Here is a 12026-nt window from a genome sequence, read left to right on the forward strand (position 1 = left end):
ATAAGAACACGACATTGTTCAATTAATCCTATGTAAGTAAAATAACTATCAAAATAAGACTAATATTTAAGACAAAACTATATCTTTTTTTTAATATTTTTTTTTCAAGATTAAAATAGCTATAATATATTAATAAAACTATTTTTTTGTAATTTTCGTTTTTTATATAAAGATAAAATATAAAGTAATATTTTTGTATTTTTTTCAAAATTAAAATGACTACAAAACATTAATAGAACTATATTTTTTGGTAATTTTCGAAATTATATAAAGTACAAAAGTAAGGTACAATTTTTGTATTTTTCAAGTTTATGAGAAATACATAAACTAAAATTTATATATATATTTTTTGTAATTTTTCTTTTGCGATGAAAATAAAGTAAAAATAGTTAAAAATAACTAATTAGACCCAATTTCACATATTCACGCTAAAATGTAAAAATTCTCGGGGAAGGTCAAAAATCACGCGTCTACAGCTGCCCCTCTTTGACTGGAAACACGAAGAGTTTTCCGACAAAGAACGACTAGACATGTTTTTGACCCGTCCATTATTTGGAGGGACTACACTAAGGAAAGGAAGGGAATGTGACTGAGCCCTGGTATCTGAGCTGCCTACATATGTTATACAGGAATCAGGCCACGTGTAGTTCGGAAATGAGAGAGATGGTAGAGTGTACCGAGGTGAAGAGCCGATCGAGGTGCCGTTCCGTTGAGGTTCCGGTCCGCGGTCCTGTCATTACATCAAAGATGAAAACTGAAAAAGACTAACTAAGCCTATCAGCTACTAGTTACAAGGATTCCTATCTTTAAGTCTTCTGAAACTTGGTCTTGAGTCTTGAATGGTGCTTCATACAGACTTTGGATTTGAACCTTGACACTTGCTAGTTGTAGGTGCTAGTTCTTGAGCAGACCACATCTGTTCTCCACTTCCGTACTTTGGATTCATTTTTTCTTCTTTTTTTTCTTGTTTTTTTTTCTTGTTTTTTTTGTGACCCGCTTTTGTTGACCATCTCAGACTGTTGACTCGCATTCTTGAGGCGAGCTTCTGCTATTTATAACTTGGTTGAATGCTAGGGATTTTTGTTGTAGCCTTCTGCTTCCCAGTGCTGGGGATTTTTATTGTTTCCTGTTGGGGATTCCTGTTGTAACCTTCTACCTTCTGGTGGGGTTACTGATTTCCAAAATTTGTAGTATAAGACTAAAAAGTATTCCTCTTGTTATACAGGTGGGCGCCTGAAACATGAAATGTAAAGATTGAAATGTATTCCTCTCGTTATACAGGTGGGCGCCTGTTTCAACACTTGTAATGAAAAGACTGAAATGTATGCCTCTGTTCAATGGGCGGGCTCCCAACTTCAACACTTGAAATGAAAAGACTGAAATGTATGCCTCTCGTTATACAGGTGGGCGCCTGGCTTTAGGAAAACTAAACATTGATAATTTTAAGAAAACTAAAAATGACTCTTTTTTTTTCAAACGTTGTTTTTTTTTTCAAATTCAAACGTTTTTTTTTTGGTATCTTAGGAGAAAGATTCATCAGACTAAGATTTTGATCCTAGGAGAAGGTTCATCAGACTAGGTCTCTATCTTAGGAGAAAAATTCGTCAGACTAAGATTTTGATCCTAGGAGAAGGTTCATCAGACTAGGTCTCTATCTTAGGAGAAAAATTCGTCAGACTAAGATTTTGATCCTAGGAGAAGGTTCATCAGACTAGGTCTCTTTTTTTTGGGTATCTTAGGATAAAGATTCATCAGACTAAGATTTCGATCCTAGGAGAAGGTCCATCAGAATAGGTCTCTATCTTAGGAGAAAAATTCGTCAGACTAAGATTTTGATCCTAGGAGAAGGTTCATCAGACTAGGTCTTTTTTTTGGTATCTTAGGAGAAAGATTCATCAGACTAAGATTTGCATCCTAGGAGAAGGTTCATCAGACTAGGTCTCTATCTTAGGAGAAAAATTCGTCAGACTAAGATTTTGATCCTAGGAGAAGGTTCATCAGACTAGGTCTCTATCTTAGGAGAAAAATTCGTCAGACTAAGATTTTGATCCTAGGAGAAGGTTCATCAGACTAGGTCTCTATCTTAGCAGAAAATTCGTCAGACTAAGATTTTGATCCTAGGAGAAGGTTCATCAGACTAGGTCTCTTTTTTTGGGTATCTTAGGAGAAAGATTCATCAGACTAAGATTTGGATCCTAGGAGAAGGTTCATCAGACTAGGTCTCTATCTTAGGAGAAAAATTCGTCAGACTAAGATTTTGATCCTAGGAGAAGGTTCATCAGACTAGGTCTCTATCTTAGGAGAAAAATTCGTCAGACTAAGATTTTGATCCTAGGAGAAGGTTCATCAGACTAGGTCTTTTTTTGGGTATCTTAGGAGAAAGATTCATCAGACTAAGATTTGGATCCTAGGAGAAGGTCCATCAGACTAGGTCTCTATCTTAGGAGAAAAATTCGTCAGACTAAGATTTTGATCCTAGGAGAAGGTTCATCAGACTAGGTCTTTTTTTTTGGTATCTTAGGAGAAAGATTCATCAGACTAAGATTTGGATCCTAGGAGAAGGTTCATTAGACTAGGTCTCTATCTTAGGAGAAAAATTCGTCAGACTAAGATTTTGATCCTAGGAGAAGGTTCATCAGACTAGGTCTCTTTTTTTTTTAAATGAAAAGACTGAATGTATTCCTCTGTTATATGGGCGGGCTCCCAACTTCAACCAACAAATCACCTATTCTGTTCTTCAGGGGGGCTCCTGACTTCAACCAATAATGTCAAAAATAAAACGCCATTCTGTTTTTCAGGGGGGCTCCTGATTACTTAAGATTTGAATTGTATTCCCTTATTCTCCAGGTGGGCTCCTGATTGCTGATACTTCCATTGTATTCCCTTATTCTCCAGGTGGGCTCCTGATTGATGATACTTCAACTGCTCTTCCTTGTTTTTTCTCCTTCTTCTCTTTTTTGTTGTTTTTTGTTCTCTTCATTTTTTTTGAATCACTTTCCCTGCACCACTTTGTTCCGGTTTCATACAAAGAAATTTGTCCGTTTTAAAAATGGTGGTCGGTTTGTGGCCTTGAGTCTTGTGCAGCTTGGCTTCTGCTCAATCAGCTTGAGTCGGCTTCAAGAGACTTTTGCTCTGAATCAACCCTAATTGTTTCACACCCGGTACCATTGTATTTCTGGCTCAATCAGCATTATCCCAACTGGAGATCTTTTCTTAGATGACCTTTTCTTATATCTTGAATGACTTCCTACTTTTGAGAAATTTGTCTCTCAGAGAGAATCACAAGTTATCTTTGTTTGCACCAAGCAAGCTAACAAGAGTCTTTTGGGGGAGCCTTTGTATGAATCCTCAAGGCATGTTGACATTAACAACTGAGTTTGCTAGCCAAATTTACTTTGTACAACTGAAAAGCTGGTAGCAGATTTTGAAATCCTTTCTTTCTTGTTTTGAGAAGGACTAACTCAAGGTGAAGGACACAATGACGCAAAGAAACAAATATTAACAAAAAATGCTCTTATCAGAAGGAAGAATTTTTTTTTTCAATAACTAGCCTTAATGATCATGACATGCATTTTGGACTTAACGGCCTGATCTATCAAACTAATACGATCCTCTCTTTTACCATTCTTATGATCTTTGAAGTCGGGCGTATCCGTGCCAATTCTTTGCATCAACTTCGCGACTCACTTTCGACTAGTGGTGCCCCGAAGGGTTTTCACCAACAAGTCTCTCTCATTTATTCATCTCTGTTTACCGTCGTCTTATAGTGCCTGTGAAGGTTTTCACTAATAAGACTCTCTATTTTTCTTTTCTTTTTCTTTCCCTTTTTGTGAGAAACTCGACGGTGTTCTACGTCATGCGACAATCGTTGCTCATTGCATGCTTCTCTTGGCATTCTTCAAGGCATATCGGGAGGTCTTTATTTGGAAGGATTTTGGATAGGGTTGGGAAAAAAAAAGGACGTCATGAAGGCTCAAAATAAACTCAAAGAAAAGGGGGTTGTGGACTTACAACTCTTGGAATCGACTCTTTCAAACGTGAAATAAAATCTATGCCCCAGTTTTAGATGCTGGGGATTTTTTTTTGGATTTTTCTATATATTTTTTTTTCTTCCTAAATTCTTATTTGGTTGGACCGAACCGTGAGGCTGCCTACGTATCCCTTTTTAAGGAATCAGGTCGAACGTAGTTCAAACATCTGACCTAAACTATTTTCATCATTCTTTCTCTTTTTTTCTTTTTTTTTTCTTTTTTCTTTTTTCTTTTTTTTCTTCTTTTTTTTTCTAATCTTGATTCCAAAAGAGGGTAGTCAAAGAAAAATAACACAGGCTCAAAAGGGGTAGCAAATGGTATAAAGTGTTTAGGTAGCAGAAAAAGGGCATCTTAGCCTCGAGAATGCCAGTCATGCTATCTTCTTGGTGTGTCGTGGTCATAAGACACTTTCCATCCCTTAATGTCAAACCTTACAACAAACTTCAATTGATCCTTCTTCAAGCCCGATCTTCACAATGATTGGAAGGTGAATTTTACCCGAAGTACTTCGACTATTTATTCATCCTAAAAAGTGTTTTTTTTAATTATTTGTTTTGTTATCCAATTCAAGATTAATCAGTTTCTAAGATCTGGCCAAAATTTCCGCATGCATGTCATGTCATTAGAACTAGAATGACACAATAGGACAAACTGTATTTTGTTGAATAAGGATGGAAGGGTTTGACAACTAAACAAGCAACCTAAAATCCGAGTAAAACCCTAAAATAACCCGGCTAATGGAAAATAGCCACAACAGACAGACAAGACTCATACAAACAGAATGAAGGGATAGAAGGGTTTGACTCAATAAAACAAATAAAATCTGGATCACAGAACAAGCTTAGGCCTGACATTTAGACACAAATTCGTTCATCAAAATCAGTAGAGCCTTCTCCAATTTCGGCATCATTATCTCCAGTTAGCAAGCTCCCGAGAGGATTCTCAAACTCCATGTCACTAGGCGTCTTCCCCACAAAGTGTGCATCGTGATGTGCAGGTAAAAGATTTTGCGCGATATTCTGGGTGTCACTATCTTGGATCACAATCAGATTTTCCTGGATCATCCTTTCTATTTCTCTTTTCAAATCCCGACAACTTTCAACATTGTGCCCCTGGGCATTGGAATGGTATTCACACCTTTTAGACGGGTCAAAGCTTCTTGCACGTGGGTCCACATGATTTGGAGGAATAGGTGCAATCATGTCATGATACTTTAACTTCTCAAATAAGCTTTCATAGGACTCTCCTATTGGTGTAAAATTATCTTTCAACTTTTGTTCCCCTTTATACCTCTGGCTTGGATGTGGGTTATAGGACACCTGAAAATTTTGTGGAGACTTCTGAAGATTTTGTGATGCTCGTGCTCGCCTCCTGGGGCGTTTTGGTGGCTGGACAACATACTAAGGTGGAGCGATAAAGTATTGAGGGTTCTGAGGTGGATAATACTGCTCAGGGGAGCCATGGAAAATCTGAGAAGGCTGCTCATACCTTCGAGATGTACTCCTGGGACCTCTTCTAGACCCTGATGTCATCATGATTTCTTCAATCTCCTCATTTGTGTCGCTAAGATTATCAGACTCAACCCGGACAGCCTGAGTTGCGGCTTTTAAAGCTGCTTGACTTATAATTTTGCCTGTCTTAAGACCATTCTCTACCATTTCTCCCATTTTGATTGCTTCCGAGAAGGATTTGCCAACTGTGGACACCATGTTTTGAAAGTAATCTGGCTCTTGCGCTTGAAGGAAGACAGTTATTAGCTCGGGGTCATCCATGGGTGGCGTAACTCGAGCTGCTTGTTCTCTCCATTTAATGGCATATTCCCTGAAACTTTCACTTGGTTCCTTCTTCAGGTTTGAAAGGGAAATGCAGTCTGGAGCAATGTCGATGATGTATTGGAACTGCTTGACAAAGGCCTGTGTCATGTCATCCCAGACATACCAGCGAGACGTGTCTTGATCCATAAACCATTCGGAGGCTACTCCCGTAAGGCTTTCCACAAAATAAGCCATCAACAATTTTTCATTTCTTCCCGCACCTCTCAGTTGATTGCAATACCTTTTCAGGTGGGCTATGGGATCTCCATGTCCATCGTACTTTTCAAATTTGGGTGTCTTGAAACCAGGCGGCAAGTGGACATCGGGGAACATACATAGATCTTTGAAGGCAACACTCTTTTGACCTGCCAACCCTTGCATGTTTTTCAACCATTGTTCAAAGGTTTTCACTCTTTGGGTCATTTCTTCCTGTACCATCTTTCGGGCAGGCTTCTCAATCTTTGCAGGAAGATCAAACGAGTACGAGTGGTACTCAGGAGCGTGGTACCGCTCTTGTTGTGTCGCAAATTGTGACTTATGACGAGGCTGTCCTTGACCACCGGCCCATGCTTGACACATTTCGGTCATTTGCTGTTTCAATATTCTATTTTCCTCAACCATAGTAGACTCGTGTTGAACCCTCCGACCCTGAGTCTCTGGAGTACTTGTAACAGCTTCGACGTCAGTTGTCATTTTTCCTTGGACCTTGTGTTGGCCGCTTACCACAAACCGACCACCTCAACTTTCTTCACAATTCAAAACAGAACATGTTAGAATGGACTCAGTCGGTCCTTATAAATCAATATATTTTTTCATCATTTTTTCGATTTTTCATATTATTTTTTCATCATTTTTTTTTCATTTCATTTTTCTTTTTTATATATATTTTTTTTGTTATGGTCGAATCCTATGGAGATTGCCTACGTATCATGACCCTGCATGAATCAGACCTTGCGTAGTTCAGAACAATAAGAGATAAACAATACTCAACATTTTTTTTTTAATTTTCATATTAAAACAAACTGGGTTTCAAAGGTTTGAAGATGACCTACAAACTCGAAAATCAAACAAACCACATATTTTAATCAAAAGATTTACAAAATCCAAAAACAAACGGCCAGCTTCCTTTCTCCGTTTGACAAATGCAACCGAACGGTTATTTTTGCAAACGTGGCCCCTTCCAAATTTTGAGGCCGGAGAGGATTATTTTATGACACTTTACACACTTGTCCGTTCTTTTACGAAAATAGCCTTTCGACAACTGAAAGATACTCTAAGGCTATTTTGGCAAGAACGGTTTAAGACGCGGCCGAAGCTGGCTCGACTTATTTTGACTAAAAAACCAAACGGTGTTCACCTGACCGTTGACTCTTTTTTTTCAAATTGCGATGAAAACGTGGTGTCGCAAACACGACCCTTCAGCGCCCCGGGGACGAAGATTTTTAAGGTTGTGGGGGTCCACTAGACCAAATCTTAAACATGACCCGAAAAGTGGTTATTTATGCAAAGTCAGCCCTCCGGCGTCCCTTTCGGGAACATTCGGCTATTTTTGACAAAACAGCATCACCCGACTTATTTATGACTCTTTTTATCATTTTTCAAAAATAGAAAACTCAACATTGCAAACACGGTCTTTCAACGCCTTGGGGACAAAGATTTTTAAGGTTGTGGGGGTCCACTAGACCAAATCTTAAACATGACCCGAAAAGTAGCTGTTTATGCAAAGTCAGCCCTCCGGCGTCCCTTTCGGGAACATTCGGCTATTTTTGACAAAACAGCATCACCCGACTTATTCATGACAAAATTAAAATTTTGACATATTTTTTTTATTATGTTTTTGGCTATTTTAGCAAAAGGTGGGGTTTGACCCGATGAGGGTTGCCTACGTATCTCACATCCGGTGAAAATCAAACCCGCGTAGTTCGGGCAAACTAACCGAACTATTTTAAAACAGGATTTTTTTTTCTTTTTCAACAGCAAATAACAAAACCACTTTCCAAGCACGACTCTTTCATTTTCCTTTTGGCATTTTCAGAAACAAATAAATAAAAAAACTATTTTAAAAATAAGACTTTTTTCATTGTCATTTTTTCAGGGGAAGACAAACTATTTTCCATTTTTTTTTAAATAAGACAGAACTACAATTTTTTTTTCTATCTATTTTTTTCTTTGCTTTTACTAATAAGATATTTTTTTTCATTTTCTCAAATTTTCTGCAAGAATTTTGACAGTATTCGGGCATTGGTTTTTTTTTCAAAATAAACAATCAATTCCCTAACCGCTTTTTTTTTTTCAATTTCAAAATATTATTCTTGATATTTAATAGTCGGTCAACACACAAGTCCGAATCAAATAAATGCGCAAGTAGGAGCAAGTTAGATGCATCAGGATGGTCATTTTCATTTTTGGTACACCTGTCCTAGACAGACCCAACCCATGTGTTGAGCCTCCAAAGTCAAATGCACGTGATGCAAACAAATGTTCCTACTAGGGATCCGGCATGAAGCTGAGTTATTCTAAGTGAAAAATTTGAGGCATATTGTTCTAGCCCTGGCTTACCCAAGTGGACAGCTTGAGCCGAAGTGGGGGCAACGTACCGGGAGCACGAAAGTCTACCCGGCCTAGTTACTTGTCCCAACTTCGTCTTATTTGGTATGAATTCTAACAGAAAGGTGGGCCACGTGCACGTGTACACCATAAATTCAGAAGACTCAGAAAGAAGAAGGGTTTCGTAGCAGTTTTATATACACAATTCAGATAATATTAAAGCGGTAAAAGCATCATTTAGCATATTAGGCATATATCATGTAAAAATCAGATAATAAATAAAGCCAACTATAACAGTTATTTTAAGCTCGAATTCTTGAACCCTGAACCAGTGGTTCTGGTTCTTTCGTCCCTAGCAGAGTCGCCAGAGCTGTCACACCTCCTTTTTGACTTACACCCCGTAAAGGGTATAAATACAAGGGAGTTTTTCCAATTAAAGGACAATCGAAACGGGGTTAATTATTGAAATTCAGAGTCACCACTTGGGAGATTTATGGTGTCCCAAGTCACCAGTTTAGAATCCCGAATCGAGGAAAGATTGACTCTGTTTAACAGTCCGCGAACCAGAAATCCGGGTAAGGAATTCTGTTAACCTAGGAGAAGGTGTTAGGCACTCCCGAGTTCCGTGGTTCTAGCACGGTCGCTTTGATCATACTTGGCTTATTAAATTGTCTAATTACTCATTTTAGAACCTTTGTGCACTTACTTTTCACCGCTTTTTAATTAAGAAGATTATATTGAAACGAGTCACGCGCACGTGTACCCATTTATTTGGTGCGTCAGAAATCATGTCATGCGAACGTGTCCACAATTAGTAACGTTTTATTATTATTAAGAAAATTAGTCGAAGTTGCGCGAACGCATACCCCAATTTATTTTTTAAAAATCGTAATTATGTCACGCGAACGTGTAAACAGTCGCAATAGATAGATTAAGTGCGTGCCTAAAAGAAACATTTCTAAGGATGTTCATTTTCAGAAATTCCACACTAACTTGCCAACTTAATTAATCTAACAATTAATATACTCATTCAAGAACGTAGATAGCTATACAAATTCAAAGACATAATTTTATACAATTAAGTTAATCGTTGAATCAATTATACAATTAGGTCCAACTTAAGTGAGTCTACATTTTGAAAGAAACGAATAAAAGTTTGGCTTCTAAACTAATACGTATTACAAAAGCTACCGTAACAAGAGCATAAAATAAAGAAAAACATGAAATTGTCCTTACTTCAAGGATAAGAAGATGAAGGATGAAATCTACTGTAACAAGAAAATAAAATCAATAAGAAAAGACAATAAAATAAAGAAAAAAAAACAACCCAAACATCTCCAAGCTGCTGTAACAAGATGGAAGAACAATGAAAATTAAGAAAACAGATCTTTTACATATGAGAATGCGAAGATGGAAACGGACCTTTTTTATATGGAAAAGCTTCTTGAATACAAAGGTCAAAGCGAATAGAGAACTCGTCGGAAACTCGACCTCGTCCGCAACCTCGAACTCGACTTAAAGCTTGTGTTTCGAGGATTGTTCAGCTGGAATTTTGGTAATATTTTGGTACTGTGTCGTGATGGAATTAGCAGCGATTTAGCTACTGCTCCAGGGTCGTTTCTGGGTCTGTTTCGCAGCAAGTTTGTTGCGTTACAACTCTAAGTTCACGGCAGCCTTATCTCTAGAGGAAGCACTGAAGAAGCGTTTTTGGTCTTCTTGGTTGTAGCCTCTAATTTTTAGGTCTTAGAATCTATATTTGGTCTCATGTGTATCTTGTGTATTTCAACTCATTTTTTAGGCGTCTGCTGAAGAAGACGATGGACTTTAAAGGGAGGGTTCATTTTTTGTTATGGGAAACGGCGGATTAGTTTTTTAGGGTCCTCGTTCTCTTCCGCCTCTTTTCAATTTTTTTTTTCTTAAAATCTTTCCACCCCCCTTTTAAAAAATAAAGACCCTTCCTTTTTTAAAATAATAAAAAAAAATCCCACCATCCGTGAATCCCTCCCCCTTTTCAAAAGATGTCCGTGTATTCCTCCTCCTTTTTCAAAAGATGTCCCCCATTATCTTGGAGTTGGTGTAAGGTGTGGTGGGTTTGGATTGTTATGGGTTAGGTCCGAAAATTAGGCCTAAAAATGGGTAGTTTAAACCCAAATATTATTCTTTCGTCCGAACCCGAGAATAAGAACACGACATTGTTCAATTAATCCTATGTAAGTAAAATAACTATCAAAATAAGACTAATATTTAAGACAAAACTATATCTTTTTTTTAATATTTTTTTTTCAAGATTAAAATAGCTATAATATATTAATAAAACTATTTTTTTGTAATTTTCGTTTTTTATATAAAGATAAAATATAAAGTAATATTTTTGTATTTTTTTCAAAATTAAAATGACTACAAAACATTAATAGAACTATATTTTTTGGTAATTTTCGAAATTATATAAAGTACAAAAGTAAGGTACAATTTTTGTATTTTTCAAGTTTATGAGAAATACATAAACTAAAATTTATATATATATATATTTTGTAATTTTTCTTTTGCGATGAAAATAAAGTAAAAATAGTTAAAAATAACTAATTAGACCCAATTTCACATATTCACGCTAAAATGTAAAAATTCTCGGGGAGGGTCAAAAATCACGCGTCTACAGCTGTTCAACATAGAATTCTTCTTCTAGATAGCCATTCAAGAAGGCTGACTTGACATCTAGTTGATGAATCTTCCACTTCATTTGCGCCGCCAAAGAGATGAGTAAACGAATCGTCTCCATGCGGGCAACAGGTGCATAGACTTCTTCATAGTCAATGCCTTGCCTTTGTTTGTAGCCTTTAGCCACAAGTCGTGCTTTGTATTTCTCCACATCTCCATCAGCATTCTTCTTTGTCTTGTATACCAAATTAACTCCAATTGCTCGATGACCCTTGGGAAGAGTTGTTAACTCCCAAGTGTTGTTCTTCTCTATTGGCTTGATCTCCTCCTTCATGGCTTGTCTCCACCTTTTATCTGTAACAGCTTCATCAAAGTTCATTGGTTCACTATCAGCAAAGAGACAATATAAGAAACCAAAAATAGTAACTTCTTCTGTATCATCATAGAGCTCTTGAATGCTCCTTGTCCTTTGCGGATGTTCATTTGAACTTTCTTGAGAAGAGGGGGATGCAACATTGGATGGAGAAGGAGGTGGAGTTGTATCCTGCACAGGTTCCACGGTCTCTGGTTCTTCTTCATCACCAAAGTATGGAAGAAAATCATATGTAGTTTCTTCCTGAGCTTCCCAATCCCATGCCAATTCTTCATCAAATTCAACATCGCGACTTACCACCACCTTGCTGCTACTTGGGTTGTATAGCTAGTAGCCTTTTGAACTCGTATCATAGCCAACAAACACATGTTTGATACTTCGATAGTCAAGCTTTGCTCTCCCTTGATGTGGCACATGAGCATATGCTATGCTCCCAAAGATTCTCAAGTGCTTGACACTTGGCTTTCTTCCACTCCATGCTTCTTGAGGCGTTTGATCTCTAACATTTCTTGTTGGAGACCTATTATTCAAATAAACTGCACAAGAAATAGCTTCGGCCCAAAATTCCTTGGGCATACTTTTAGCTTTCAACATACATCTAGCCAT

At 37.5% G+C, this 12026-nt stretch overlaps 1 protein-coding gene across 2 annotated transcripts; it reads right to left on the minus strand.

Annotated features, from left to right (window-relative positions):
* Positions 1–133: 133 nt before the first annotated feature.
* Positions 134–10329, minus strand: LOC142182633 (uncharacterized). Of its 2 annotated transcripts, none has more exons than XR_012711463.1 (2): positions 9815–10165; positions 134–1233 (listed from the first exon to the last, which is right to left on the minus strand). XR_012711463.1 is itself a non-coding variant. In XM_075256919.1 (2 exons), exon 2 carries the CDS (start codon positions 6536–6538, stop codon positions 5432–5434), a length of 1107 nt encoding a protein of 368 aa, XP_075113020.1. In that variant the 5' UTR covers positions 6539–6591; positions 9815–10329; the 3' UTR covers positions 4623–5431. The 2 variants fall into 2 exon arrangements, 1 of the variants encoding a protein (XP_075113020.1); XM_075256919.1 differs by lacking the exon at positions 134–1233 and adding an exon at positions 4623–6591 and having other exon boundaries at positions 9815–10329.
* Positions 10330–12026: the final 1697 nt, after the last annotated feature.

This window comes from Nicotiana tabacum, chromosome 7 (genome assembly GCF_000715075.1).
Source record: "Nicotiana tabacum cultivar K326 chromosome 7, ASM71507v2, whole genome shotgun sequence".
Taxonomy (NCBI): domain Eukaryota; kingdom Viridiplantae; phylum Streptophyta; class Magnoliopsida; order Solanales; family Solanaceae; genus Nicotiana; species Nicotiana tabacum.